Below are 27,826 nucleotides of genomic sequence, written 5' to 3'. Positions count from 1 at the left end.
CGGAGCGGGTCCCCGCAGCCCCCCGCGCCCCTTACCCGCACCTCCCCGCACCGCGCCGCAGCCATGGCCCCGGGCTCGCCCGCCGCTCGCCGCCGCGCCGCCCCGCGCCTGCTGGCCGCGCTCCTGGGTAAGGGGCGCGGGGGGCTGCGGGGACCCGCTCCGCGCCCCGGGGACCGCCCTCGTCCTGCCCCCTCCCCCGGCTCCCGGCGGGGACCTCGTCCCGGGCACCCGAGGCGGGGGGACCCCTCTCCGCGCCCCCCGCCCGCCGCGCCCGCGGGGATGCCGCCCGCGGGCGATAACGCCGCTCTCCGCTCTGCAGACGGACGGTCCGGGGGATAAGTCACTCGGCCAAGGTGACTTCGCAGCCGAGCCCGAGCTCCGAAGTCCCGGCTCCGGCCCCTGCCCTGCCCGCACCAGCGCTCCCGCGGCCGGCGCTTCTCCTGCGAGCACTGCGGCTGCAACCCCGCTTTGCCCCGCTCCTGCGCTGCCCGTGACCGGGGGATGGCCGGGGGAGGCCATGCACTGCTTCAGCGCCAGCACGCCCGCCGACAGGTCATTGTCTCAACAGTTCATTTTGTACGACAACCATTCGCATGCGCTTGGCCCCCGGCGCGGGGACGGACCCCGCGCTGCAGGGGCCGCTGCTTCAGAGCATGATGCCCAGCCCTGTGCCCGGGGATGCCCGAGATTCCCCCGCCACAGGGTTCGGGGAGGTGCGCGCAGCCTCCCCTCCCCACTGCACACCTGGGGCTGGTTCCAGCCTCCCGCATCAGCCTCACGCACCCGCTGCACTCCTGCTCCCGCGGGTCATCCTCATGCCAGCCTGGAAACAAGGGCTGGATGTGCAGTGCTTGCTACTGGGAAACTCCCTTGGGAAGCGTGTTAGAGGGCATAGTTCTTGAGTTTAAGGGAGCTGGAGACGCAGAAAAGGCATGTAAGTACCTGACTCCCTGCAGGATTTGGGTGGCAGCGCCTGGCGCCTCCTCAGACAGGTGCAGTGCAAGCTGCTCTGGGCATGGGGCTGGCACTGGGGTGCAAGGAGAGACTTGGAGATGCTGGAGACCACTCAGGGATCTGGGGTTCGGAGTGTGGAGGTGTGAACCCCGTCGCTCAGGTGGGCTGGGAGCTGGGAAGGGAGGTGGGGAGTGCTGGGCAGGTCTGTGTGTGGGTCTCAGGAATGCCGTGCTCCTCAGGGAGTGGCAGCGAGCTCCTGGCTGCACCAGGGAGCCACAGCATGGCCCCTTCCATTGGTCCCAGCCCCACAGGAAGGGCGAGGGCCATGTGTCCTGTCCCACAGCATGTCACACCTGGGCTCCAGCTGGCCTGGGAGCTCCTTCCTTGAATCCCTCTGGAGAGGAACCTGGCCAGCCCGCCAGGCATGGCTTGTGCCTGTGCCAGGAGGTCACGCTGGCTGCTCGGGGCAGTGAAAGTTTTTGCAGAGCAGCTTTTCCACAGATGGTGGTCCTGGGTGAGCACATTGTTCAGTGGCTCTGGGACCCCTCACCAGGGCCTCACCCACTACGAGAGCAAAGAGCAGGCAGCCAAGGCAGGAGTGGCTGCTCCCTGCTTCCCTTTGGCTATCTCTTAGAGAATGCTGGTGCCTGCAGTCATAGAGGGAGCCTGGAGCCCCCGGGGGTGGAGGGGGTGGCCCTGTACACTGAAGGCTGGGGTTCTGGTGGTGCAAAGTGCAGCAGATTTGGGCATATGGAAAAGTAACACTGGCAGCTGGTGTGTGGCAGGTTCAGTCAGTGATCTCCCAGCGTGTTTTCCTCTGTGCTTTATTTAGTGGTAACATATCAATTTTGTCTTCCTGAGACCACAGCGTGACAGGAACAAGGTCAGCCTCAATTTACCCCACACATTCAATTCAGATTATGTTCATGACGTTCTAACAGTGGCAGACAGGATTAAAAGTGTTACAAGCTGCAAGGAATCATCTTTCCTGTAAGTAAGTGTCCGCCTGCAGCACCTTGCCAGCTCAGACACACCTGCAGAGACAGGCATCCCTCTGCCAATTCCCACTCCAGGCAGCAGCATTATTCCCCCCGGGGCACTCCTGCCTGTGAAGTCCCCTCTGTAGCATCCCCGGGGCTGGCCTTTGAGCCTGGAAGCTGCAGGAGATTCCATCTGGTGGGGAGCCACTCCCTGACGTTTGCCACGGCCTGTCGAGCGAAGCGAGGAGTGCTTGTGTGTAAAGTTAAATAACTCCTTCCCTGCAGTGCTTGCAATGCAGCACTGCAGCAGGGCCCGGAGCCCAGGATGCAGGGCTCTCGGGCTTGGCTCTGGCTGCGACGTGCCTGGGGAGTTGTTAGCACCGGCATGTGTGGGAGAATAAATCAGCAGCTGAGGCGGCTGCAGAGAGATGGGAATCTGAGGCTGAGGGCGGCGTGTCCGAGTTACGGTGTTGGAAGAGCCGGGGATGGGCTTGTAGCTGTGGAAAGGGCTGTGTCCCCCCTGGCTTTGGTGTCAGAGTGCCCAGGGAAAGCTCCACAGGGGTGGCTGAGGTCTGGGCAAGGGGAGGACGATGCTTTGCTGGGCTGTGTCACATCTCAGCCACACCACATCACACAAACGGGACAGGGACAGGGTGTGGTGGGGATGGGGAGCGGCGCTGCTCCTCTGGCCAGGAGCAAAGCATCCCTGTGCCCCCGGAAAGGATCTGTGTGGACACTGCCTGGTGCACAGGGGTGTGATGCCAGTCCCTGTGTGACACCTCGCAAGCTCAGAGCTGCAGCTGGGCTCCTACCTGCTCCTTGGTGCCTCTCCCCCTGCCTATGGGGAGGCGAGGAGCAGGAGAGCTGCATTCTGCAGTTTGAAGGTCATCTGCCAGCTCCAGAGGGAGCCGAGGCTCCCGGCTCCCAGGAGTGAGGGTGCTGCTCCGGAGGGTCACCCAGAGCCGTGCAGAGCTGCGGGAGGGACGGCGGGTGGCAGGCGGCCAGGACAGCGGCGCTAATTACTGCTCCAGCTCCTGCCTGAAGAACAGAGCTCTGCTTTGCTTTGGCTTTTTTCCTCCCCCTTTAAGGTTCAGCTGAAGGCCTGTGGATAACATGCAAATCAGGGCTTTCATTTGTGCACTTCACTCGTGGTGATATTATGGTTCCCTTTGAGCCCTGTGGGTGCCAGCCAGCCCCGGGTCCTCCAGGAGCAGGTCCCCTCTCTCACTGAGCCACCCTGGTGCTGGGGACAGGCACCTTCGCTCCTGCCACAGCAGCCTGCCCTGCCAAAGGGGACGAGGGGTGACAAACCAGTGCCCTCACTCTCTCCTCCCCTCTCCCTGCCAGGTTTGCACGTCTTGGCCATCGCCTTCGCCTTGGAGGTGTCGGTGGGGAAGACCAACACTGTGATGGCTCTGAATAACTCCAACGTCCTGCTGCCCTGCATCTTCACCACCTGCATAGGCTTCCAGGACCTGGTCTTCACGTGGTATTTCAACTCAACAGAGCTGGTGGGTGGCTCTCCTGGCTTTGCCTCTCCTTTCCTGGCAGGTCCTTTTGTGCTTCCCTGGTGCAGACCAGCACTGTAGTTCTCAAAGCTCCCTTTCTCCTCGTGCAGGATGCCCATCTCTCCAAGTGTCACCAGCTCTGGGGGGGACAAGGCTGTGCAAACAGGCTGACTCAAATACCCCAGCACGTCTGTGCTTTTGGCACAAAGCTGTTCTACATTTGCTGCTGCCCACAGGCTCATTTATTTTCATACATTAGCTGTTCAGGTGCAGGTCTGCAGTTTGGGCAAAATATGGTTAATTTTCTCCTCCTTCACTTGCTCTGTAATACTAAAGCTTCTGTACAGATTTGTTTCCTGCTGGGAATATTCAGCTCCTCAACTCCTTAGCAGGAGGGCTGGTTTGGAGCAGCTCTGGCCAGCAAAAGGGCTCTCTCTGCCAGGGTTTCCCCCATGTTTTAGATGCTCTGCACCATCGCTGCAGAGCAGGTCAGATTAATCTGCTGTCTCCCAGTAGGATTTGCAGCAGGTCCCCCTCCACAGCCACTCCTGCTTTAATGGGGTGTCCTGGGACTGTGCGTGTCTGTGTGTTCAGAGCTGGGGCAGGACATCCCCAGGAGAACTCCAGCCTTTCCCAGGAGCCCAGCTGACCCCACGCCCTGCACCCCTGCAGATTTACCAAGGCAAGATAAAGAACAAGGCCACGGAGCCCACCCTGGTGTCTCGCAACCCGCGGGTCGACTTCGTGGGCTCGACCACCAAGAAGGACTACAACATCTCCATCGTCCTGAACAATGTGGAGTTCAGCGACGCCGGCAAGTACACCTGCCACGTCAAGAACCCCCTGGAGAGGAATGCACAGCACAATGCCACCATCTTCCTCACCGTGGTGCACAAGAGTGAGTGCTGGCCAGGGCTCCCCAGAGTGGCACTGGGGTGGTGGAGATGCCAACCTCTGCTGACCCCCTCCTTGGCTCACCGTTGTGGGGTGTCTTGGAGGTGGCTGGCATCCCTGAAGGGCAGGGCTCATGCCCCTCTGTGCTGTCGTGGAAGGGGTAGCTGCCTTTTTGGGGTGGGACTTGCAGCTGGGAGCTCCCCACTCCCTTCCCGAGCACCTCAGCACCTTCTCTCCTGCAGTGGTGGAGACAGACAACACTGTGACGCTCATCATCGTGGGTGTTGTAGGGGGGCTCATCGGCCTCCTCATCCTCTTCATGCTCATCAAGAGGGTTGTGCTGTTCATCATCAAGAAGACCCAGGATGGGAAGTGAGTGTGGGGGTGCTGCCGTGAGCCAGGCCTGGGGTGAGAGGGGTCAGGAGGGGCCAGGGGCTGTCAGCTGGCCGTGTGATTTTCCCACAGGAAGGAATGCCTGGTGAGCTCGTCAGGGAACGACAACACCGAGAACGGCCTGGCAGGCTCCAAGGCGGAACAAAAAGCACCACCAAAGGCATGAAGCAGCAGTGCCCCGAGCCCAGCCCACCCCGCGGGGGGAGCATGGGCAGGGGACGAGCCTTTCCCTTTTGTTTTCTTTCCGAACTGCCAACGCTTGAGACATGTTTTTCTTACACACGTGCCTGCAACCTGCACTGCTTCTCGGAGAAGGCTTCGGCTGCCACGGGGACTGGGAGCTTCTCGCACGCTCGGACTGGGAGGCTGCTGGGGCAGAGGGAGCCGCCTGCTCCGCTCTGAGCCAAGGCAAGAGGGCAGGCAGGGAAGGGCCCGGGGGCTGGGGGTGCCCTGGTCTGCAGCTGGGCAGCTGCTGTGCCTGGGGGTGCCAGGAGGTGGGACACTGTGGGTCCCAGTGTTCCTGCAGGGTAGAGGCTGCGAGGAGTGGGGGGTGTCTCGCTGGAGGCTGGGGGGGCTGGGAGCTGCCTGCTTCATCCAGAAGGTTTCTGGAGTGGAGCAAGGATGCACAGAGCTGGCTGTAGAGATGGAGTCTCCTGCTGCTGCTGCATCTCCCATGGGTCCAGCACAGGATGGGAGGAAACAGGGCTGTTGTGGCGGGGCTTGGCTTCAGCTCCCCTGTTAAGCATTCGAGAAACAAATCGCTGAGAGGCCCTTTGCTGTGCCTCAGGTCCTCCCACAGCAGGGCTGGGGGGAGCAGTGGCTGGGTCTGGCTGTGTCCTGGGGTCACTACTGGCCCACGATGGGGTGAAGTGTCACATTTCACACTGGCTTTGCCCCCGTGCAGGGCCATCCCTGGGGGCAGCAGGGGCTTCTCCCCAGGCAGCCGTGCTGGGAGCACTCCCTGGGTTTGTGCTGTCCCCCTCCCCTATTTCTGAAGCTCAGCACTCAGAGCAGCCATGCTCTTGATGCTGATGCCAAGGCTGGACTCGTTACGTGGAAATTTTTATATAAGACTCCAGTGGGAAAGCAGCCGATTGTGTTGCCCTTTCACCCAAGGAAAACTGTGGCATCCATCTGCCACGCAGGGAGGGGGCACAGTCGGGCCCTGGTGAGGGGGGCCGGGCCAGGGCTGTGCCACCGGCCCACTGGGCAACCTTGGGCAAGTTGCTCTGCCTCTCCATGCCTCAGTTTCCCCATCTGTAAAATGGGGATAATAATATTGCTCTACCTCACGGGGTGGTTGTGAGGCTTCCGTGGCTAACGTTGAGACCCTGGGATGAGAGGAGCCACAGAAAGCCAGAGGGTCTTTGTCAGTGGACTCAGGCAACCCAGCCCCCTTCCCAAGGGTGTGAGACACGAAGTGAATGAGCTGATTCTACAGCTGAGATTGACCATGTCCTTTACAGTGTGATTTGTTCCCTGTTTCTCCTATTTGTGGGTGTCTGACAGTGAAGCTGCAGGACAGGCAGCTCCCCATCCCCACTCTAATTTGGGTATCACAGCTGAGCCATGACTTCCCTGGCTGCAGGGGCTTGTGCCCTGACAGAGGTGCCAGAGTGGGAGGCAGGCGAGGATTTGGTGAGCCAAGCAAGAAAGGAAAGGCTGGAGATGGTGATGTGGAAGGCAACTCGGAGCCTTTGCCAGGTGCACAGCAAGCTGACCACCCCAGGCTGGGCTCAGTGGCACCCACTGGAGCAGGGTCATGTGCTGGGAGAGGGGACAGGTAGTGGCACCTGGCCCCCAGCAGGTTCCCTTGGCTGCTGGTCGGATGTGGGAGTCGGGATCCTGGTCCCCTCCCTAAGGGTCTGTGGGACCCTCAGGCAAGTCAGTTCTCTGTGCTTCAGGTTCCCCATCTGTGAATGGGGGGCAGTGAGCCTGAGCTCCCTCCTGGGAGGTGTGAGGTCAGGTGCCCTGCGTGGCTGTGCCATGGTCCCGGGGTGGAGGGCACTCTGATGCCCGGTGTTGTGACCTGGGGTGGAGGGTGCTCTGATGCCCGGTGTTGTGACCTGGGGTGGAGGGCACTCTGATGCCTGGCACTGTGACCTGGGGTGGAGGGCACTCTGATGCCTGGCACTGTGACCTGCCACTGCCATGTGTGCCAGCCCGGGAGGAGGTGTGAGACCTCCCAGTCACCCCGAGAGAACCCCCGGCCCGTCCTTGGAGGAGCCCTCCCGTGGGAGAGGACAGCAAGGGGAGGGAGGGAGGGAGGGAGTTTTTTTAAAGAACTATTTTTAGCTGTCCTAACCTGTTGGCCTTTTTTAGCCGGTGTGTGTGGACGCAGCTCCACTTCCTGCCGGATATGCAATGCTGCACTATGCATGGATTACTCCTCTGGCTTGATGGAAAAAGTCCACATAAGCAGTTTTTGGGAATGTAACTCCATATGCACACGGGTGCTGCACGCAGAGCAGGGGCCCCGGGGGAGCGGGCTGTCTCGGGGGCTTGTGCCAGCACCAGCAGGGTCCCTGCTCTCCCTGGGGCTTTGGGGGGTCTGCAGAGGTGTTCCAGGGCACACTGGGGGTGTGTGCTGCCACAGACATGTGTGTGTATGAGCATATGTAAATCTGCGTGGGAGACACCTGCGTGTAAACACAGGATGTGTGTGCGACAGGCTGCGTGATGACTTAACAGCACATTTTTGCACTGTAGAGGTTTAGTTAGCTTTGCCTTGAATGAAATAAAGTTTATGTTTACTAGAGAAACTCGCTGTGGTTTGGGTTGCTGTGGGTGTCTTGTTTAGGTCTGTGAGGGGACTGGGTAAAAATGGCCCTGTGAGCAAGAGGGACAAAGCGTTCGGAGGCTGCGTGAAAAAACAAACCTTTCCTTTAATGGGGGTGTGGGGAAACTCTACAGCACAAACATCATATCTCTCTGTATAACAGGAGTGAGCTGACAGCAGCTTTGCCCCCCAGGAGCCATCCTGCCACAGCGGGGTCAGCACAGGGCAATAAATTAATCTTTCTCCGGAAGGGAGCTCGAGCCGGTCAGATTCCTTTCGGTATCGGTGGCTGTCGCTCCGAGCCTTTTCCTCCTTGGCTGGGCTCTGGCACCCTAAACCACAGCTGCCAGTAAGGGTTTGGGAGGCTCAGCTCACCTCCCATGGCTGGAGATCCATGTCTTGGAGCCGAGACAGCCAAGGGTAAAAGGATGGGGAGGGAGGCCTGGGGAGAGAAGCGACCTGTTCCGGCAGGTCTCAGAGCTCCGACTGCGAAGAGAGAGAGGGAAGAGATTGAAAGCTCTGGAAGGGCAGCCAAAACCAAGAGGAAAACAGCTGTGTCCTTAAGGAGACAGCTCAGCTGAAGGGGGCTGCCTGTCCCCCCACCAGCTGTGCACAGAGCAGTGGGGTTGGCAGGATGGACTGACCCTGCGGACGGTGTAGATCCAGCCCAGGTAGGCACGGACGCTGGTGTAGACGCCGGGCGTGCTGGGGGTCCCGCAGCCCTGGCCCCAGCTGACGATGCCCACCACCTGCCAGTGCCCGCCCGAGTACAGGAGGGGCCCGCCGCTGTCCCCCTGCGAAGGACAGACCCTCTGAGGGGGGCTCAGGAGCCCCCCAGTCCCCAGCACCCCTTTCCCACGACAGCTGTCCCCTCCAAGGGGCCGTGTCATGGGTGGGTGCAGACCCACCCACCCCTCTTCCCAGCCCAGGCCCCCCACCTGGCAGGTGTCCACCCCTCCCTGGGGCAGGCCGGCACACAGCATCCTGTCGGTGACCTCCCCGTGGTAGGCAGCCACGTTACAGCTCTGCTTGTCTATGAGCTCCACCTCTGCCTGCTGCAGGCGCTCCGACAGCTTCCCTGCGGGACACGGGGCTGCTCAGGGGGGCCCCGAGGGAGGGGAGAGCCCACTGCCAGTGCTGGGGGGCTGTGCCCTCGCCCCCATCATCCCGTGCAGTGCAGCTCACCGTGCTCCTCCGTGTAGCCCCAGCCTATCACCCACAGGGGCGTGCCTGGCACCAGCTCCTCGTCGAAATAGGGCAGGCAGATGGGCTTGGTGTTGTCTGCAAGGGAGATGGCTGGGGGGGCTCACAGGGAAGGGGCCCAGACTGGCTGGGGCCACCCACCAGCCGGGCACTCTGCTCCCTGCTGTGCCCTCCCAGCCCCGCTGCTCGGTGCCAACAGAGGACCCTCGGGCCTCCTGCCCCAGCAGGGCTGTGCCACGGCTCACCTGAGACGTGCAGGGGAGAGCGCAGCTTCACCAGGGCGATGTCGTTTTCCCTGGGGGACGTGGGTGTCACCTGGGCCAGGAACACCTTCTCCACGGCGGAGGTGGCGGTGCTGGAGAGGAGGTCGGAGCCGGCCTTGACGCGCCAGCTCTGGATGATGGGGTTGTTCCTGCACACAGGCAGCTCTGTCACTGCTGTCACCGCTCCCTGCTCGTCCCTTGGCGGGGACAGGCAGCAGAGCCCTGCCTGCACGCTGCCCTGCTCGGCATCAGGCCGAGGGCACGGAGATGTTAATTACACACGCGTTAATTGACATTTAATCAACGCGCGGCTCAAACCCGGTGGGACCCAGCCCGGAGGAGCCAGCCCAGCCCTGGGGAGGTGCCGACTCACTTGAAGCAGTGCGCGGCCGTCAGGACCCAGCGGGGGTCGATGATGCTGCCCCCGCAGATGTGCTCCCTCCTGTACTGCAGACTGACCTGCCACGGCCACGCCTCGATGGCAGCCGGGCTCCCGCCCAGCACACGCGGCGTCCTGATGCTCTGCCCGCAGTCTGCGGGCGCGGGGGGCAGAGGGACACGTTAGGAGGGACAGGGCGAGGGTCTCGCACCTCCCAGGGAGGGGAGTGTGGCTGGGGTGCCTCACCCCCATGACACTGCCATTGCCCCTCATCCCCAGGCTTGCTGGAAGGAGTCCAGCCATCCCTGCCTGCTCCAGCCCACCAAGAGGATTGGTTTAATCAAGGTAATTCATCAGCAAAAGTAACCCAGCCAGGCAAGCTAGGTAAGTCTCCCTCAGGTGTTTCATTTCTGGAGGGTTTGTACTGGCTTAACGAGGTTAGCAGTAATTAAATCCAACTTTCCTCGTGCAAACACCGCGGGGAGTGGGGAGGGAGAGGGCTGGAAGCAAGTCATGGTACTTACTGGAACAAAAGAGTGAAACAACCAACCCAGAGAGGCATTTCCTGGAAGAGGGAAGAAAAGGGCTGGATTGGGTGGAGGACAGGTTCAGGGCACCGAGGGCTCCCCCTCAGGGCTCAGTGGCCACTTCCCACACGGTGCCCACTCACCTGCCCGGCTCCAGCACCTGGAGGCTCCCGTTGTCCAGCACGACCTCGCGGGGAGGGAGGGGCTGCCCTGCACTCACCTCCACCCCCTGGAAAGAGGGGGTGCTGAAAGACACAGAGGGCACGGGTCAGCAAACTCAGCTGGACATGGGACACAGGGACTGGCAGGGGACAGGCACTGGTGCCTGAGCATCTGGGGAGCCTGGATCCCATGGAAAAAAGGGATTCCTTGGGATAGCGACGTGGGGATGCCAAATGGGGGAGTGCCACATCCCTGAAGGGCCAGTGGCAGGATGGGGGGGACTGTCCACTGAGGCCAGGACCAAGGACAGGAGCAAGTGAAGAAAGGGAGAGTGCTCCTGCTATGCAGAGGGGTGGGCAAGTGGCCCTGGGGGACATTTGGGACCTGTGCTCAAAGCCTTAATCCTTGACTTCCTGCCACTGGAAAACGCCATCTTGGGCTTAATCTGCACTCCTAGAGGAGCTCAGACACCAGAATGTGTAGTTTCCCCCAGATTTCAAGTTTAACCAGCTGTAAGTGATTGCAACAACCCAAACTTGCTGTTAGCTCAGGGCAGGGCACGAGGGGGACACAGGTAGATGATATGGAGCTTCATGGCAGCTGTGAGGATCCAGCTGTGCTGCATCCACAGCCCCAGCCAAGAGCTGTTGTCCCAGGCTATAAAGGGGCCCTGTGCCCACCCCTCCCCAGGTGAGTGATGTTGGCAGGGAGAGCCTGGGCTGCCCGGGTGAGGGCAGTGCTGCTGGGTGTCCATGGGCTGGGGACAGAGCAGGGCACACTGAGCACAGCACTCTGCTTCCAGGGGAGGCTGCCAGGGCTCTGAGACAGCTCCTGTGTGGTGAGGATGGACTGAAACCATTAATGCAGAGCTCTGAGTGCTCTATAGGTAATCAGAGCCCCACTCGAAAAGAGCTTTTATGGGAGAGGCACAGATAAAGCAGCCTGTACCTGCTGTAGCCCATCTGCTCACAGGCTGCCTTGGCCAGCACCAGGTCGAAGTGGTCGTGGCAGACACAGGACCAGGCTCCAGTGTTCCTGTTGAGCACCTGCAGGATGGATCTGTCTTTGGAAACGCGGGCTGGAGGCAGACACAGAGTCAGCTTCTGGGTGGCTTTAGCAGGAGAGCACTCCAGAGTTCTCACGGGGTGTCCTGCACTCACCTCCCACTGGTGGCCCCTCAGGGACCCACTGGGGACAGTTGGCCTCGTCCTCGCCCTGCAGACAGTCCACCTGCCCGTCACACACCCGCTGCAGCGGCACCAGCTTCAGGGGCTGTTTGCAGAACAGGTAGTGGTGATCCAGGTAAACCTTGACTGGAGGGAAAGGGGGGCTCAGCACAGAGCTCTGGCTGCTGGGCAGGCTCAGGGCTGGCACGGGGGGGCCCAGCAAGGAGCCGGGTCCAGAGCTGTGTTTGCTGAGCCGAGGCCACGTGAACGGAGAGGGAGAGGACGCTGGGAGCTGTACCCAGGAACCCGACGGCGACCAGGCAGGCGAGGGTGAGCACCACAGCCAGGACGAGGATGCCAACCCGCTTGAAGGACTCCAGTGTCCTCGGGGATTTGTGCCTCGTACTGGGACCTGCAACACAGAGGAGTGTGGGCAGGCTCAGCCTGGCAGCCCTCATCCCCAGCCCCACAGGAGTTACCTCTGCCGTTCAGCCGCTCCGAGGCCGAGTCCTGCAAAGCAGAGGGAAAACCAGTCAGCGAGGGGAAACTGCAGCCAGAGAGCAGCTGCAGGGTCTGGAGCAGCATGGGGAGCTCACAGCTCACCAGCCACCCCAGGAAGGGCAGCAGGGATGAGCAGGGAAACTGCCCCAGCCTCCATCCAGCTTCAGAACTGCTGGGGATGTGTCCTGGTGTGACACCCAACTGCTGTCACCTGGGGTCACCTGCTGTGTTCCCCTGGACACCACCTGTGCAATTCCAGTAAGTGGCTGTTAATACTACTGTCACTAACACGCCAGAGACTTAAAAAGTCATAGATGTTACAAAAGAGGCGCTTTCTGATGTGCCAAGAAACCCTGAGTCAAAATACACACGCCTGCGGGGCTGTGGCACGCGGGCATGTCACGACGGGGGTTATATCGTCAGTAGGGTCAGACAGCAGGAGGCACAGCCCGAGCGCTCCCCGAGAGGCTCTGGAAGCACCAGAGGAACCAGCCCCCGGGAGCCAGCGCTCCCAGGGCGGGGAGGGAGGGAGTGCAGGCTGTGCTGCTGCTAGGACACGCAGTAAACACAGCCCGGCAGCAGCCGGGGCTGGAGCCGTGATGAATCAGGCATTGATCCACTTGATCTCCTCACAATTACCCCCCTGTACCAGCTTCTCGTGGGAGAACTGCCCGGCTGCAGGAGGGCAGGTCCTGTGAGCTGCAGTGACCCTGTCCTCAGTGAGAGGGCTGGTGCTGGGCAAAGCCCAGAGCCCCTTTGGGGGGGTTCAGGTGGGCACCGTGTGTGCCTGTTGCCCTGTTTTGCAGCAGTGTTGGTGCCGTGCCATTGAGCAGCAGTGTGTGGAATGGTGTTCCTGCTGAGACTGGTCCCTTCCATGTCCAGCCAGCCTCAGTGAGGTCTTGGCCTTTGTTGTTGCTTCTGGACTCTGCCACAACAGGTAAGAGAAGTTTTTTGCATGGACAGAGGTAAGGAAGATTAAACCTGCTGTGATAAACCCGCAGATCCAGGAGGGTTTGGGATTTGGAAGCCTTTGCTCCCTGTGCCATCTCAGGGCTTGGAGGCTGGGACTTAGAGGAGCATTACAGAGGGACTGGGTGTGTGGGTGAGGGTCTGTCCTCCAGCCCAGGACAGGTTAGAGGAGAGGTGAGCCCTCCCTCCCTGGGTCACTGCAGCAGGGCATGTTCAGCCATGCACACCCCACCTGCCAGCAGGATTGTGCAGGTGAGTGCCAAGCCATTATTGCTGGGCTCACCCACAGAGCCAGCTGGGGTTGATGTGCTGCTCCTTGGCTCGCTGCCCCTCGCTCAGCCAGGACATGTTGCCTCCCCATCATGTCCCTGCTCCGTGGCTTGGGTGCCAGTTTTGGGAACAAGAAGTGACTTTGCAGGCGAAGATCCTTCCTGGTGCTGTGGGCATGTGGCCGTGCCCCAGCACGCCAATGCCTGGCTCCTTTGAGGAAATGCCGGCGGCTTTTCTCCAAACAGCTGAGCTCAGCTGGCACCCGTGCCAGGGGTGGGAAGGTTGTACCCAATTCCCTACCCCTGGATGGGCTCTGATCAGCTCCCAGGGATGCAGAGCCTGGCTCCTGGTGGCAGGGAGCAGGAGAGCAGGGTGGGAAGGGGAATGTGCATCCTGCACCTTCCAGAGCCGCTTCTCTGCAGCCCCTGGTGCCCGCAGGAGCCCTGGGGGTTCTGTGATGCTGCACATACACCCTGCAGTGCAGCCAGCCCAGGGCATGTGGGGCCAGTCCTTCCTCATGCTGACCTCCTGTGTCACCGTGGGCCGGGGCTGGGCATGACCTGGATAATGGAATCCTAACGGTTCCCACTGGGAACGGTCCCAGGCCACGATGGATCCTCCAGCCTGGGGGACACTGCAATGGCAGTGCTGCCCCTGCCTGTCCCCAGGCTGCCCATACTTGTTCCCATCATGTCATCCAGGCTCCTTTCCGAGGCACCTGTGCAGGTCTGGGACAGATGCAGGTGGGATAAGAGATTATTGATTTTTTAAATTTTTTTTATATTTTCTTCAGTCCGCAGACCTCCTCTGTTTCAAAGGGTTTCACACCTTGGAGCTGCCCAGAGCTGCCTCTCCACGACTCCTCTCAAACCCACACTACGGGCAAGAGCTGCACTGGTTAAATCCAAAGCAAGGCAAGAGCTGTGCCCACTCCTGCGTGGAGTGGAGGCACATGATTTCCTGGAGAACCCAAGGAGAACCCAAGGCTACCGTAACTAATTGAGCTCCCTTGCCGTGTTCTCTCAAAGCACTTAATGCCACTATGGCCATTTTGTGCTGTGCAAATGCCAGCCCAGGAGCTGTGGAGTTCTGATGAACCTCCTCACCCACACCATCTGGGGGGTGCAGGCTGTGCTGAGCTGTGCTTCTTCCCTCCCTCTGGAGCAGGTGGGCTGTTCCTTCACAAAACCAAGCTTCCCAGGGTGATTGGATTCCGAGGGTGACTCCTTGGCTGCAGGGATTTAACCCGTGGGTGTGTGTAGCTGTTGCTGCTGTGCAGGGGGTGAGCTCCCCACCCTGGAGGGGATGATGTCCTGGTGTGTCGCTGGTGGAGGGTTTTGCGGTGCCCAGCGAGGTGGGTTGTACCTGTCTGCCCTCTTAGGGAAGCCTTTCCCTCCTAGGGAGGCACTGCATGCCAGGCTGGGGTTTGGTGGCCATGGCTTTGCTGGCAAAGGGCGCTGCAGGCAGCGAGAGTGTCCCCGAACAGAGGGACCTGCAGTCCCACAGTGGGGGCTGCACTGCAGGACAGGGGGGCCTGGTTCTCACCCAGGTAGTGCCCAAGAACCAGAACCTTCTTGGGAGGGATGAGACTCCAGAAGGGCACGTTCCCCTTGTCATGCAGACTGCAAGACACACTGCCTTGCTTGTCTGCTTCCCGGGCTGGGAGAGGGCCGAGGCAAGCCAGAGAAACATGGGAGTGAGAGCTCAGGGAGGTACCCAGGCACCATATCTACCAGCCACGGTGGGGTGTTGAGAGATGCAGGTAAAACCCTGCCCTGTCTGGATGCTGCCAGGGCTGGGGAGCTGCAACTTTGTGAGTTTGGGCTACCCTTCACTGGTGAATCGCTCCTGGCAGTGCCAGGCTGGGAGTGCGGGGGGACATGGGATGTGCAGGGAGCCAGGGACTGGGGGCAGAGCTGTCAGTGACTCACCATGTTCATCCAGCTCCAGCGTGGTCCTTCTGCCTGCAGAAACCCGGCCAACGCCAGAGAATCACAGAATATCCTCCAGTGCGGGGCACAGGCAGGCTGCGGGTGCCCCGATGTCCAGGTGCCGGGGCCGGCGATGCTCCCGCAGCCCTGTGCCTGCTCTCTGCGCCCGCCCTGCGCTCACACTGGGGCAGGACCGCCCCAGCACTCCTTAAAACCCACAAGGGGAGTTGTGAAACAGGAATTCTGGTTTGTATTGTAATACAACACCGGTCTATCAGCAGCACCATCACCTGCTGTAATCTCTTGAGCATCTGCCACCGGGGGGTGACTCACCTGCAGGGCTGCTGTCACCAAATAGCTTATCAGAAGTGAACTGACTGATTTTTCCTGCTCCTCCTGATGATAAGGGCATCCACGGCCACCTCGCTCTTTGTCCGGCTCTTCCGCGTTGCGCGGGGTTGTTTTTACGCCGAGGTTTTGGTAGGTGGAGGAGGAAAGGAGGAGAGTTTATGCACGAGGTTACCTGGCTCTCGGGTCACTCGGTCTGTGTGTCCCCGTGCAGCACCAGGTGACGGCTGGCAGCTGCTCCTGGCAGTGCTGGGGGGGAGTTAAAGGTGAAGGAAGTGGGTGCCCGTGGAAGGTTATCCTGAGGCTGCAAGGGGGAGACAACAGGCTGTGCTCGGAGGTGGCCGTGCCCTCCTCTTGCAGCCCCCCATCTCTTTGCAGAGCAGCTGGCCTGGTTGGGCATTGGTGTTGCATGAGCTGGGGCTGGCAGGGGTGTGTGGGAGAGGGGCTCTCACAGCCCTCAGCCCTGTTTTAGGCAGTGCTCTGCCTGCAGGCAGGTGCTGGGGGTGCTGGTGGAGCCGTGCATGTGTCTGATGTAAAGCTGGGCAACACATCCGGGAATAATCAATGCCTCTGGGATGGAGAGGCTTGGTTTGGCCTGGCAGGATGGGATGGAAGTTTAGCAGCTGGCTGGGCTGGGGTCGGGGAGGCTGCGGGCTGCCTGCCCTCCTCCGCACTCCCGCTGGAAGTGATGGGTGTGCAGGGTTTGCTGAGCAGCTAATTACCCTCTCCTTTGGTAATCCAGCTTTCCACAGGGTCAGGAGAGCTGCTGCTGCCAGGTGTGTGTGCTGTGCCAGTGGGAGGCTGCAGAGAGCCCTGGACCTGCAGCTCCTCAGACAGGGAGCTGTGCCGTTGCTGTTCCAGCTCGTCCCTGTCACAGCAGGGACCCTGCCTGCTCCAGTAGCCTGACCAGGGGTCCTGGAATCCACGTGTGGCTCTGCAGGTAAGGGGCACCCTCCCCACACTCATGTTTGGGATCCAGCCCCCTCAGGAGGTGTGGGGATCTTGGCTGGCTGTGTCCACAGCTCCCGTCCCCATGGTCCATGTGATTCCCAAAGATTGTGGGATGAAGGGTGGGCAGTGGCACTGGCAGGCCCAGCTGGAGGGTGCCTGTGCTGCTGTGAGAGATTTCAGCTTGAAAGCCCCCTGGTTTAGGGGCTGCAGCAGTGGGCAGCTGGGCAGAGCTTGGGTGCCTGGTGTGCCACAGTGGGCCCTGACAGCCTTCCCAGAGCATCCCTGTGCCAGCCTCGCTGCCCTGAAAGGGAGAGCAGCCCGGGAGCATCCGTGGGGAGGGAGGTGGCATGGCAGGAGCAGCCCTTCCTCCTTTGAGGTTAGCAGGGCTTTGAGGAAGCAGCTGAGGTTTGCAGATGTTATGTCACAGCCCCACACGCCTTCGGGGCTTTGCTTCCTGGAGTGCGTCTGCATTTCCAGCCCTTCCCTGGCCTCCTGCACCCAGAGCCCTGGCATGACACAGGTTTCCGGGCATCCTGGCTCTGTTGGGGTCAGGCAGGGGTCAGACAGGGCTGGCCCAGGGCTCTGTGTGGCCAGCAGTGTCCCCGAGCCACACATGTACACACCTCATCCCTGTCCTCTCCTGTCCGGCAAGGAGTGGTCGCAGCCTCTCCGTGTGAGCTGGGGACTGCCAGGACCTGGGGGTCTGCAATGCCCATTGTTCCCTCTAAATCCCACTGGCTTTGCATCCCTGCAGGTCTCAGGCATTGCCCCTGCTCTCGGCACTGAGATGCTCACCCTGGGGAGGGCTGCAGGGGGGCTTGGCCCTGCCCTGGCACCCTGTGCCGCTGGCATTGGGGTATGGTAGAGGCTGGGCCTGGCAAGGTGGCACAAACCGGGAAGGAATTCTGCCCCTGGATGCCCAGTTTGCAGCTGTTAATGGTTATCCCTGTTTGTCATTTCTCTCTGCAGCCATGGGAGGTGGTTTTTCCCTCTTTCCACAAGCAGGAGTTGATTTCCCACCTGACCCTGTGGTTTGGGATTTTGAGGAGATGATCTCATAGAGCTGTAAGTGCATCATCTCGGGAGATGTCTGACGGGGGGCAGCTGCTGGGGGACTCCCTGTCCCCTGGGGTCCTGCACGGGACCATAACCTTTGTGGGCATCCCCAAATGCCCAAGCCCCTACTGCCCTCCTTGCTGCTGGTCTTTGCTGGGAGGTTGCCAAAGGACACGGCCACTCGAGTGCCTTGCCAGTGCACTGGACACAGCTGTGTACAGGGTGTCCTTGTCCCTTGGGCTCCCAGTGCTCCCAGTTCAGCCTCTTCCAGCAGTGGGAGAGCAGAGCTGCCCACACAGGCGGGCATTGTGCCCACCCCAGGGGGTGGGGAGGCTGGGCTGGGCACTGGGATGTGCCGTCTGCCGTGTCTGCTGCAGCTCCTCTGCTTTCTCCCCAGGAACCAGTTGGACCAGTGGGCGAGGACTGGTGCCTGGCCTCACTGCAGTGGGGGTGGTGAGGCAGCTGTGTCACCAGGAGAGCACGGAGGGCACGGGCAGGACGTGCCAGGCTCCAGCACACACAGGGCTCTGCTGCAGCAGTTTCAGCCCGGGACAGCCGTGAGCAGCTCCTGCACCACACCGGGAGATGGACCCCCAGAGAGGTGAGTGAGGGCCTTTGTCTCCCCTCACGGGGCAGAGGTGGGATGGTTCATGGCATGGGCAGTGTTTTGGTGACCTTCCTCCCCTCTGCTGTCTGGGAGCTGGGGCTGGGGCTCACCTGCCGTGGTGGCTCTGCCTCCAGCAGTGCTGCTCAGAGCCATCCCTCTGGGATGGGGGGATGTCTGGGAGGATGTCTGCTCCCGAGGGTGTCAGGGCAGGGATGCCTCCCACACTCGGCATGGGGCAGGGCCTGGGCACGAAGCCATCGTCCTCCCACTGGCAGTGGGCGTGGGGACAGGGCAGTTTCGGCAGCCACCTGATTCAGGGAGGCTGTTGCAGCACGTTCCTCCTGCCCCACAGCTCCTGTACATGAGTCACGGCTGCAGCAGCTCCTCACCTCAACCCTGCCGGGGCCTGGGGTCCTGGGGCTCCAGCTCACCCCTGCCCCAGCAGGAGCACGAGGCACTGGCTGCCCACATCACCCTCTCCAGGCAGGAGGGCTGGGGGAAGGCAGGGAAGGGCGGGTTGCTCCTGCTCCCCTGCCGTGGAACCCGGGTGCTCACAGGCTCTGAGGCTCCCAGCTGGATCCCATCAGGTAGAGCAAGTGCTGTGGGTTGCAGGATGACCCAGGACCTTGCTCACTATGCAAACACCGTGACCACAGGGGAAATGTGCTCACTCCACTGGCATCTGCCTAAATTTAGCTGCTGTTAGATCATCCCTTTCCACTGCCTCCTCACTCCAGACTCTGCAGGGCGCAGGATCCATCCCTGTGCCCTGCACTGCAGGGCTGGCCGTGCTGTGGGACAGTGCCCAAACCCCCTGTGCCCTCTTGGGCACAGCCCCTCCAGAGCTATCAGCAGAGAATTGGATTCTCAGTGGCTCTGCTGTGCTGGGCACCTCAGCAATCCTGGGAGCGTTGGCTGGTGCTGGGCTTCAGCAGCCCCTGTGACATGGACGGGAGGGATGGAGTGATGTAGAGCCCCACAGTGGTCCTTCACAGCCCCTGCCGTGTCCCTGCACAGCCCCTGCTCTGTCCCGTCCCAACCCGGCGCTGGCAGCAGCCCGAGGCTGCTCGCCCTGACAAGTGCCTCCTCTAGAGGGAACTGCCAGCCCAGAAATGGGTCTGCCTGGCTGTGCAGGGCTGGCTGCAGCGATGGATGGCTCCCGGGGCAGCTGGACGAGGTGCTTCACCCCACAGGGTGTGAGTGGGACCAGAAGTGGGGATACAGCGTGGTCAGGGTGGCCAGCTCCCTCCCCAGTCACCATCCCTCCTGCCAGCTCGCCTGGGGACAGCAGAGGTGGTGGTTGTGTGACCAAGTCTTCATCACAGGACTTTGGAGGTGGCAAAAATCTCTGTGCCACAGCACTTAACAACCTCGTGGTGTGTAACCCTTCCCTGCTGTAGGGACAGCACAGGGTGGAAGGTCATATCCCAGCTGTCCTGTTCCCCCCAGGGAATGATCAGAACCCCCAACCTCCCAGAGGTGTTTGTCTGCAGAGCCCTTCTCCCTCTGCTTTGCAGGGCAAGAGCCCATCAACGTGGTCGGGGCTGTGCTGGGCATCGGGCTGGCCTTGCTGATCCTGGTGGTTTTTGGCTACACCTTCATCCGGTGGTACCAGAGGGGCTGGTGCTGGCACCGTGAGTGAGGGCAGAGCAGGGGGACAGCTGGTGACAGGGGAGGGAGGGCTCAAAGGACAGGGCTGCAGGGTCTGGGGAGCACCCCTGACCTTTGCTGGCCCCTGGGGAAACCTCCGTGCAGGGGCTCTGGGGTGAGCTGGGGACACGCAGAGGTGAGGAGGGGGATGCACCCTGATGTCCTGCTGCTGTCCCACTGCCTGTGTTGCCTGTCCCCGTGCTGCTACACAGACTCACAGCAAAGCAAAGGTGGGTTCATGGCTCTGACACCTCTCCCTCCTCTTCCTCCTGCCTCTCCAGGGCCTGACTTTGTCTTCAACCTCTACCACACGCAGTGAGTGTTGCCGTGGGGGGACCTGGGGTGGGCTGGCTGCTCACTGTGCACTGTGCTGAGGTGTCACACACCCTCACCAGTCCTGAATCCCCCACGTTCTACAGTTTGCAGGCACTGCCTCCCCAGGGTGGCTGTTCTGGGGGTCTCCACGGGGACAGTGCCCACGCTGTGGGCTGGCAGGGGCTGGGGGGGATGGGCAGCTTGCTGACATCTCTGCTCTCCCCACAGCGGGCTGGGGTCAGTGGCAGTGGAGCTGGTGCCCCCATTCAGCATCAGTGGCTCTCTGAGCACCACGGGCAGTGGCTACAAGCCCTTCCACACCCGGGGGCCGTGAGGAGGGAGCTGGGCTGCTGAGCAGGTAGGACATCACCCTGTGAGGGGTGTGGGGTCCCCAGCCATGCGTGTCCCTCCAGCACAGCCCATGGGTGCCTCTGTGAGGAGCCCAGGGGGGTGACAGTGCTGTGCCCCAAAGCCTCCCTGCTGCCTTGTAGCCCCTGGGCATCACAGCTTTCCCTGGGATAGTCCCAAGGTTTTCCCAACAGAAATCCTGTGGCTGTGGGGGTACAGGGGCTTTCCCCGGGTTCCGGTTTTCGTTCCCCCTGGACAGGCTTTGGTTTGCATTTCCTTCCCTGCTGTCCTTGGCCTGGGGTGGAACATGTGGGGAGGGACAAAGGGGGCTGGAGCCCGGGTGCTCCTGCACCGCTTCCTCTCACTGCCTCTCACCCACCACCCAGCACCAGCCAAAAAAAGCAACCAAAACCGGCTGGGGGGAACTCCTCCATTTTCACTTCTGTAAAAAACAGCCCCTGAACCTGCTGGATTTCTACTGAAATGGTAACGTAGCAGTTTCTGGTTTTAAAAAAAGCTTCACAGAATAGCTGGGGTTGGAAGGGACCTCTGGGGACCACCTGGTCCAAACTGCCACTGGAAGAAGTGACACAGGAATGCATCCAGGAGGATTTTGAATGTCACCAGAGAGGGAGACTCCACACTCTCCCTGGGCAGCTCCTCCATCTGCTCCCCAGCCACAGCTCTCTTGCTGTCCTTCCCTGGCCATGGGCAGCACAGGAGGTGCCTGGGGCTGGCACTGGCACAGCCTCCCCTCGCTTGGGATGGAGGAAGAGGATGCGGCCTCATCTCAGGCTCCCTCAGCACTCATCCCAGAGAAAACAGCCACCCTCCCCACGGCTCAGAGACCTTCCAGCCCTCAGGACCAGCCACCTGCATGCCCAGGAGACCTGGGGCTGAGAGTGCAGGGCACCAGCTAAGGAGGACAGCCAAGAGCCCCAGAACTGGGTGGCTAGGTTTGTGCAACTGTGAAGAAATGGGAAATCTACTCCAGGCCCCCTCCTCGCTCCAGTATCTGGACCAATGCGGGAGTTTGTCCCCTGCACCAATAGTGCAAGCAAACACCTCAGAAAGCCCCTGTGAGGTTTGTCCTGATTTTTTTCATACCAACTGCCTTCAGTCTCAGCAGAGCAAGTGGCTGTGGAAGTGCCCAGAGCATGAGAGCAGCCATGGGGAAGGTGCTGTGGCCACAGAGAGGGACCATTTCTATGCAAACTTTCCTCAGAAGGAAAATGAAGAGAAACTCATGACTCCCTGTGGCTGTGTGAGGGAAACCGGTGAGGACAGAGCGGGATTTCCAGGCAGTCGGAGGGACTATCAGCACTCTCGGCCACCAAAGCCAAGCCCTGTGGTCTGCAGCTTTCTGGAGAACTCCTGGGTTTGGTTGAAAGGAGAGCTCTGGCTGCTCATGTTGCCCTGGGTGCTGGCAGCTGGAGCCCTTGGTGGTGGGCAGGAACTGCCAGCGCTCGGCACAGCGCAGGATCCGCCCGCGGAGCTTTGACGTCAGCGGCGCTTGAAAGAAAAACTAAACAAAAAAGTCACGCTTAGTTTTGATGACTCCGTTTTCCAGAGGAAGTTGAAAAAAAAAGAAAAAGAAAGCAAAAAGCTCCAGCCCCCAAAATACACAGAGGCAGAAGAGTTGGGGTCAGTGGCGGGGCAGGAGGAGGTGCCCAGTGACCTCCACAGCCGGGCCCCCGCGGGATGCAGGCACTGACCTCACATGTGAGTAGTGCAACATCTGGTGTAACAAAAGGCAACCTGGCAAAGATCAGTGTCCTTCTCCTGCCTGCAGTGACTCATGCTTTCACCTGAAAAACATATTCCCCGAGGAGGGTTTCCACCAGCAGTTTTAATGGGACTATCCCACCGTGAAGGTTCTTGGAAACGAAGTGACTCTTGGAAAAACTTCCCTGCTGCGATCTGGCAGCAGTCAGGTGTGTAGCCCACGGTGAGTTGTTCCATCTCTTGCTGTTTCCATTCTGACAGTAACTATTCACAGAATCACAGAATCAATCAGGTTGGAAAAGACCTCTGAGGTCATCAATCTAACCTATGACCAAACACCACCATGTCAACAAGCCCGTGGCACTAAGTGCCACATTCAGTCTTTCCTGGTTTCCCCAACCCCTGGGTTTGATTTGTTCTGCTCTGCCCTGAGGTTCTCCTGTCCTTCCCTGGTGCTGTCCCATGGAATCCCTGTGTATTCCCTGCTGCCTCATCCCATCCCTGTGGAATCATGATGAGCAGTTCAGCTCCTTTTCCCTGCTGCTCCTCTGGTGACTGATCCCACAACACTGCCCTGGGACAACTGCCACGGTCCTCAGGTGCATAAGAATCTCTCAGTGATCTGCCTTGGTTCTCCTTTTGCAGCTGTGATGTGCTGGAAATGCTCTTCCCCACGTGAGGCAAAGGCACGTTGCCCTTTGCTGCTGGGGAATGTCTGTGCGTGAAAACGGAAAGCGCAGCTTGACCTTAGGAGAGGATGAACAGACAAACGGCCCAAATAAATAACACCACATCCTTTGTATTTACAAATTAAATAGAATAAATAATGTCTGCATACAGGAGGGGCAGAACACAGCCCATAGTGTTAAGCAGGGCTGGCCTGGCTCATCGTGTATCCCGTAACCCATGAGACAGCCAGCACCCCACGGCTCTGCCAGAGGGGCTGGATGCCAAAGGGTCTCTGTGGGGTCAGAAAAGTCCCTCGCTCCCTCCATGTGAGGTCAGCCAGGGAGGGAGCCCCGTGCTCCAGCAGTAGGGTGGCTGATGTCAGGCTGCCCTCTGCTCCCAGTGTCTGTGTTGTGAAAGGTCTGGATGTCGTCGGAGGACGTCACCGGAGCTGTGGACGTCAGCTGGAGGAGCCCAGTGCTGGCCAGAGGAAGGGGGAAGTGGAACCACAGAGCTGGCCCCAGCCCCAAGGGTGGCCCTGTGCCTCAGGCTGGGCTGCTGAGGAGGGCAGACAAGACAGGATCATCCTTGGGAAACATCCTGGTGCGTATCCTTGAGCTTGGTGAGCCTCTCCAGCACAGTCCATCCCTGTCTCTCATTAGAGTACACCAGAGACCAGCTGGAGGGACACACTGGAGGCTGTCCACACAGTCCTGGGGCCAAAGCAGCCCCAGCAGTAGCTGAGCAGGTGCTCCAGGGACATGTCTCAGCCCAGCACCACTTGGTTTGGTGTGTTAACATTCAGGGGTGGCAGTAGCTTATTGAGTGGCTGCTCCCCACGGGCAGCGGGTAGAAGAGGTAGTTGTGTCAGCGTGCAGGGCTGGCAGCACCTGCTGCCCGGCCTGGGCACGGCTCACAGGCGGCTGTCCTTGCTGTCCCCACTGAGCAGGCTCAGGGGGTTCACTGGCAGTGTGAGCCAGCTCGTGCTGAGGCTGGAGGTGAGGGGCAGCATCCCCAGGACGTCAGTGTTGAAGATGCTCAGGTCCAAGGGAGCTTTCAGGAGCTCAGGGCAAGCTTTGGAGACCAAGGGAGCACTTGGAGCCCCCCAGCTCAGCAGAGTGGGGGCTAGGGGTCCCACCTGGCTGGAAAAGTCCAAGGAAGGGGCTCCCCATGGAGCGAGGTCCTGTGCATTGCCACGGGGATGCTCTGGAGAGGACTGCTTCAAATACCCTTTGGATACAGCCAGCTCGGAGCACTCAACATCCAGCACGAGGTCAGTGCCCTGCCCAGGTCCTTCACAGCCCGAGAGGGTCATTCCCTTGGCTGGGTCCTGCCCTGGCTCCACCGTGCCCCTGCACTGCTGCAGGTACCCGCGGAACTCCACGGCCTCCTGGCCGGTGGCAGGGCAGAGCTCTGGCTCCCCTTGGCTGCTGTTCCCGCTGCTGGAGGAGCACGTGGGACCAGGGCAGGGGCTCTCCAAGCCCACACCGCTGTCGTCGCCAGTGGGCAGCTGTCGCCTGTAGCCCTGGGGCTCAGGGTGGGTGGAGCAGCTCAGTCCGGGGGAGGAGGAGGGGATGTGCAGGCAGATGCCGCTGTCGGTGCTGCTGCCGCTGTTGTCTCGGCTTCCCACGGGTCCCAGCAGGCACAGCCGGTCCTTAGGCCACACTGGGAGCCTCCAGCCCTGCTCCAGGGGCACCTGGGCTGTGCTAGTGCTGCTGTCCAGCTGGGGCTCCTTCTGGCACAGGAACAGCTGCTGGATGGGGTCTGTGTCCAGGCTGCCTGAGGACGGGGGCTCATGGTCCACCCAGAGCGAGCTCTGCTTCATGAAGGACTTCTGAGAGGGAGAGAAAGAAGGGAGTGAGCTGGGCTTTGTCCCTCTCGTTGCTGGCCGCTCCCAGCACTCCCCAAGCCTGCGCCTGCCCCTCCATGCCAGCCACAAAAGGTGCCTTACCAGGACAGATGGTGTCCTCATGGGTTTCTTTATGTAGGTGTGCACCAGCAGAGCCCCCAGGATCCCCAAAAGCACAATGAAGCAGGGGCTGAGGATGCTCGGGAGAAGCTCCACAATCCCTGCAAGAGAGGACGTGTCCAGGTGAGGGGGACAGGCAGCGTCCAAAGGGCACAGAGCGGCTGTCCTGGCGTGGACCCCGCCACATCCCCAGGGCCAGGAGGCTGAGGAGGGTCTGCATCCCTCCCTTCCCTGGCTCCCCACTCACTGTCTCTCTGGGCTGTGGTGACACACTGCTCGTCAGTGCGTGTGGCGCGGAGGTGCCGGTTGGTCACGCTGGGCTCCACGCTCAGGCAGTACTCAGTGCCCCAGAGCAGGTTGCTGAGGGTGAACTCTGCCCTGGTCTCCACCACTTCAAACTGCAACAAGGAGAGCACAGGCTGGTACCTGAGACCCCCCAGCTCCTGCAGCAGGGCTGGTTCCCCCTCCTTCCTCCCCTTCCTCCCCCGTCCCCTGGGAATGGGACATCTCCCCTCCCCAGCTGACAGCAGTTAGGCCCAAAATCCCAAGGGCCGGGGAAGCTGCTGCAATAAAACACGCAGAGAAACCTCTCTGCCGTGTCGTGGCTCTGAGAAAGCTCAGCATTTAGTTTTATAGAAGATTGTGCTTTAACAATGTGTTTTTTCCACCCGAGCAGGACCGTGTGGGACAGATGGGGAGAGCATGGGAGCAGCAACTCATCTCACCGTCTTGTTGTCCTGCGTCCTCCTGACGTACACCCGGTACTGCCTCACGTCCTCATGGATGTCCTTGTACCTCACAGTGACTTTCCCAGTCTGGAAGAGCAGCTGCAGCTGCACGTGGATGGTGTTGCCCCTCACGGAGAGGCTCTGGCCCGACAGGCGCAGGCTGGCTGGAGGTAAGTCAGTTGGAAGAGCACGTTAGGGCTGTGTCCTGCTTGCAGCACTGGACTGAGCTGTGACTGTCCCTCGCAGCCTGTGCCACCCATCCTCACTTTGTCCCATCCTATCCTGCAGCCTGCCTGCCCTCCAGGAAGGTATGGAGTTCTTCCCAAGTGGTTTGGCACCCTGACCTCACCATCCTCAGAGCCTCCTATCCCCAGCTGAGGTGAAGGCAGACCCCAACCTACCATCCTGTGGGGAGAAGGCGTTGGTCCTTTGCCACGAGGACGTGTGGTTCCCAGACACGGCCCTGACCCGGGCGTAGTAGCGCCTGTTGGGATCCAGGGTGTAGAAGGTGAGGTCACAGGATTGCCTCGAGGACTTGGTGCACTCTGGGATGGCCGTCCAGGGGATTTTCGTGCCGTAGCTGCGGGGAGAAGCACCGGGGGTGAGAGCCATGTGGGCAGCAGGGACTCAGCTGTCCCTTGCCGTTGGAGTCGGATGGCAGGCAGGGCTCAGCCCCCATGGCTGCACTCACACTTTGTACTCCACATCGTAGCAGACGTCCCTGGGGTGGCCGTGTCCCGGCTCCCACTGCAGCACGTGCCACGTGGTCTCGGCAGCGAAGCGCACGCGCCGGGGGCTCGCCAGCCCCTCACCTGTGGGACCCACGGTGGGCATTGGGTGAGGCTGCACAGCCCCCCATCCCATGGGAGCTGGGCAGGGCCCTTGGGAGGGCCTCCTGGAGCGTCACCCCACGTTTAGTGCTGACCACTCGAAATGTGTAAGGATTTCCCCGGATTTATTTGTCAGAGTTTCAGCGTCTGCTCATCCCCATCTTCCCCTTCCTCTCTCTTTGGGCAGAGCCCAGCTCAGCCCAGCTAGGGGGTTCCCCGTGCTTTTCTGCCCCAAGAAAGGAGCTGTGTTTGCATCCCCAAGCCCCTGCCATTGGCCACGGGGGCTCTGTCCGGACTCAGCTTTCTCGCAGCTGTGTTTGGGCTCCGCTTTCCTGTTTTGCTCATCTGCTGCCTGGATGAAACAGACTGTTTTCACACCTCCTGCCTGATTTCAGTCCTGTCACCTGGCAGCAAAGCCTCCGCTCGATAACATCTGCCACCCCACCACCCCCCCCGTGCCAGCGACCGTGGCACCTCGCCTGTGATCACAGCGCTGGGGACAAGCGAGGCTGGGGACTCAAGAGCCTTTGGGCTCCCGACCAGCAACAAAAGGCAAGTGGCAAGCAGGGAGCCCTGGCCGTGTCTCGTTCCAAAGCACCGGTCTGAGCACCCAGGGATGGTGTCCAAGCTGTGGCTCCAACCTGCTCCCTGCCTGCCTCCCCCGTCCCGGGCTGAGCAGCCCACCCGGAGCCGCGGAGATGAGCGGGGAGATGAGAACGGGCAAGAGACTCACCGTGTGTGTGCGGGGCGAGGAGCAGCGCCAGGCACAGCGCCAGGGCAGGGGCAGAGGGGCCCATGGCAGCTCAGCATCCTCCGTGGCAGCAGGTTGAGTGCGGGGCCGAGCTCTGCCCCGGCGGGTGCCGAGCGCCTGTTTTTCCCCGGGGGTTGGCTCAGTGACGTCTCGGAGGCGTTCGCAGAGCGGGAGGAAAGTCGCTGTGCAGCTACTTCCACTTTTTGTTTTTTTGCTGTCCACCCACTCAACCCCAGACAATGCCTCAGCCCCGGGCTGGGCATTTCCAGCTGCAGACTTAAAGGAAGAATTTTGGGGGCTTTTCTGAGCAAAACGGTGCAGTGCTGAGAAAGGCAAGTACAAGTACACGATGTCTCTGCCTTTGCTGCTTCTTTATGAGATGAGATGTTAAAAGCACAGCAAAGGTGAGTGTTAGCACTGAGGGTGACCTGCCACAGGGATTTTACAGAGCACAGCACCATGTCCTGCCCTGCCAGCAGCTAAATCCAGCCAGGTTCCATCCAGCCCTGGAGCCCAAGGAGAGGGTTCTGGCTTTCCCTTCCTTTGGGCTCGGCCTCTACCCTCCCGTTTCTTTCCCCATGTATGGGGCTGAGTGACAATTTCTGGGTTATTCTGTGTCCTGCAAACAACTACACACATCTCAAGTCCAGTGTGGCAGGGGGGTGCCGCTGTCCCCAGGGCTCTGGTAGCCCCCCAGGTATGGCCATGACTCACATGGCTGTGGGGTCTGGCCCCATGGTGATGTCCTGCCTGTCTGGTGATGCTGGGACCTGAATTACCCCCCAGAGGGCTGTGAGTCCTCTGCTTTGCTTTCTGGCAGGTGGGATTACAGGAGAGCTTGCTTGAGGGTTTTCCTGGAGCCCTCATGTGATGGGGAGTGATTCACCCCAAGAAGAGGAATTTCCCGCTGGGGAATAAGTGGAAAGGACACAGATGAAACGAGTAAGAGGAACCAAAAGTGCTTGGGACAGACTCAGATAGCATCATGTCAGGTCTGGCTTGG

The 27,826-nt window shown here is 60.6% G+C and overlaps 3 protein-coding genes and 2 long non-coding RNA genes across 10 annotated transcripts in view; 3 read left to right on the top strand and 2 right to left on the bottom strand.

Annotated features, from left to right (window-relative positions):
- SCN4B (sodium voltage-gated channel beta subunit 4) overlaps positions 1–7,487 on the top strand; it is a 12,121-nt gene extending 4,634 nt beyond the window's left edge. The window contains exons 1-5 of one of the 4 annotated variants that reach the window (XM_027655679.1): positions 106–127; positions 3,282–3,445; positions 4,115–4,340; positions 4,579–4,708; positions 4,802–7,487. In XM_027655679.1, coding sequence (XP_027511480.1) covers positions 3,344–3,445; positions 4,115–4,340; positions 4,579–4,708; positions 4,802–4,895 — 552 coding nt within the window. In that variant the 5' untranslated portion in view covers positions 106–127; positions 3,282–3,343 and the 3' untranslated portion in view covers positions 4,896–7,487. Of the gene's footprint in view, positions 1–105; positions 128–459; positions 553–786; positions 935–3,281; positions 3,446–4,114; positions 4,341–4,578; positions 4,709–4,801 lie in introns of those variants that run through there. The other 3 variants (XM_027655678.1, XM_027655682.1, XM_027655680.1) reach the window with 3 other exon arrangements.
- A 187-nt stretch (positions 7,488–7,674) lies between these two features.
- TMPRSS4 (transmembrane serine protease 4) lies at positions 7,675–15,287 on the bottom strand. The gene is made up of 13 exons (XM_027655670.1): positions 14,880–15,287; positions 11,688–11,718; positions 11,507–11,620; positions 11,203–11,355; positions 10,991–11,120; positions 10,024–10,125; positions 9,878–9,918; positions 9,348–9,507; positions 8,957–9,123; positions 8,694–8,789; positions 8,447–8,586; positions 8,153–8,302; positions 7,675–7,994 (listed from the first exon to the last, which is right to left on the bottom strand). Exons 1-13 carry the CDS (start codon positions 14,886–14,888, stop codon positions 7,983–7,985), a joined length of 1,305 nt encoding a protein of 434 aa, XP_027511471.1. The 5' UTR covers positions 14,889–15,287; the 3' UTR covers positions 7,675–7,982.
- A 623-nt stretch (positions 15,288–15,910) lies between these two features.
- LOC113953032 lies at positions 15,911–17,829 on the top strand. Its single transcript, XR_003529723.1, has 3 exons — positions 15,911–16,167; positions 17,148–17,243; positions 17,632–17,829. It is a non-coding gene; the product is annotated as an uncharacterized LOC113953032 (long non-coding RNA).
- A 1,538-nt stretch (positions 17,830–19,367) lies between these two features.
- LOC113953031 lies at positions 19,368–25,300 on the top strand. 2 transcript variants are annotated; one of them, XR_003529722.1, is made up of 7 exons: positions 19,368–19,475; positions 19,773–19,806; positions 20,035–20,164; positions 20,672–22,430; positions 22,525–23,148; positions 24,534–24,637; positions 25,191–25,300. It is a non-coding gene; the product is annotated as an uncharacterized LOC113953031 (long non-coding RNA). The 2 variants fall into 2 exon arrangements; XR_003529721.1 differs by having other exon boundaries at positions 20,672–23,148.
- On the bottom strand, positions 23,139–27,188 carry IL10RA (interleukin 10 receptor subunit alpha). 2 transcript variants are annotated; one of them, XM_027655668.1, is made up of 7 exons: positions 26,806–27,188; positions 25,934–26,054; positions 25,644–25,822; positions 25,240–25,406; positions 24,762–24,912; positions 24,497–24,615; positions 23,139–24,379 (listed from the first exon to the last, which is right to left on the bottom strand). In XM_027655668.1, exons 1-7 carry the CDS (start codon positions 26,867–26,869, stop codon positions 23,459–23,461), a joined length of 1,722 nt encoding a protein of 573 aa, XP_027511469.1. In that variant the 5' UTR covers positions 26,870–27,188; the 3' UTR covers positions 23,139–23,458. The 2 variants fall into 2 exon arrangements, with proteins under 2 accessions (XP_027511469.1, XP_027511468.1); XM_027655667.1 differs by having other exon boundaries at positions 23,139–24,615.
- Positions 27,189–27,826: the final 638 nt, after the last annotated feature.

This window comes from Corapipo altera, unplaced genomic scaffold (assembly GCF_003945725.1).
Source record: "Corapipo altera isolate COAL_440 unplaced genomic scaffold, ASM394572v1 71, whole genome shotgun sequence".
In the NCBI taxonomy this organism is placed as follows: Eukaryota; Metazoa; Chordata; class Aves; order Passeriformes; family Pipridae; genus Corapipo; species Corapipo altera.
The sequence above is the reverse complement of the archived record's forward strand: the minus strand, read 5'-3'. Positions and strand labels throughout refer to the sequence as shown.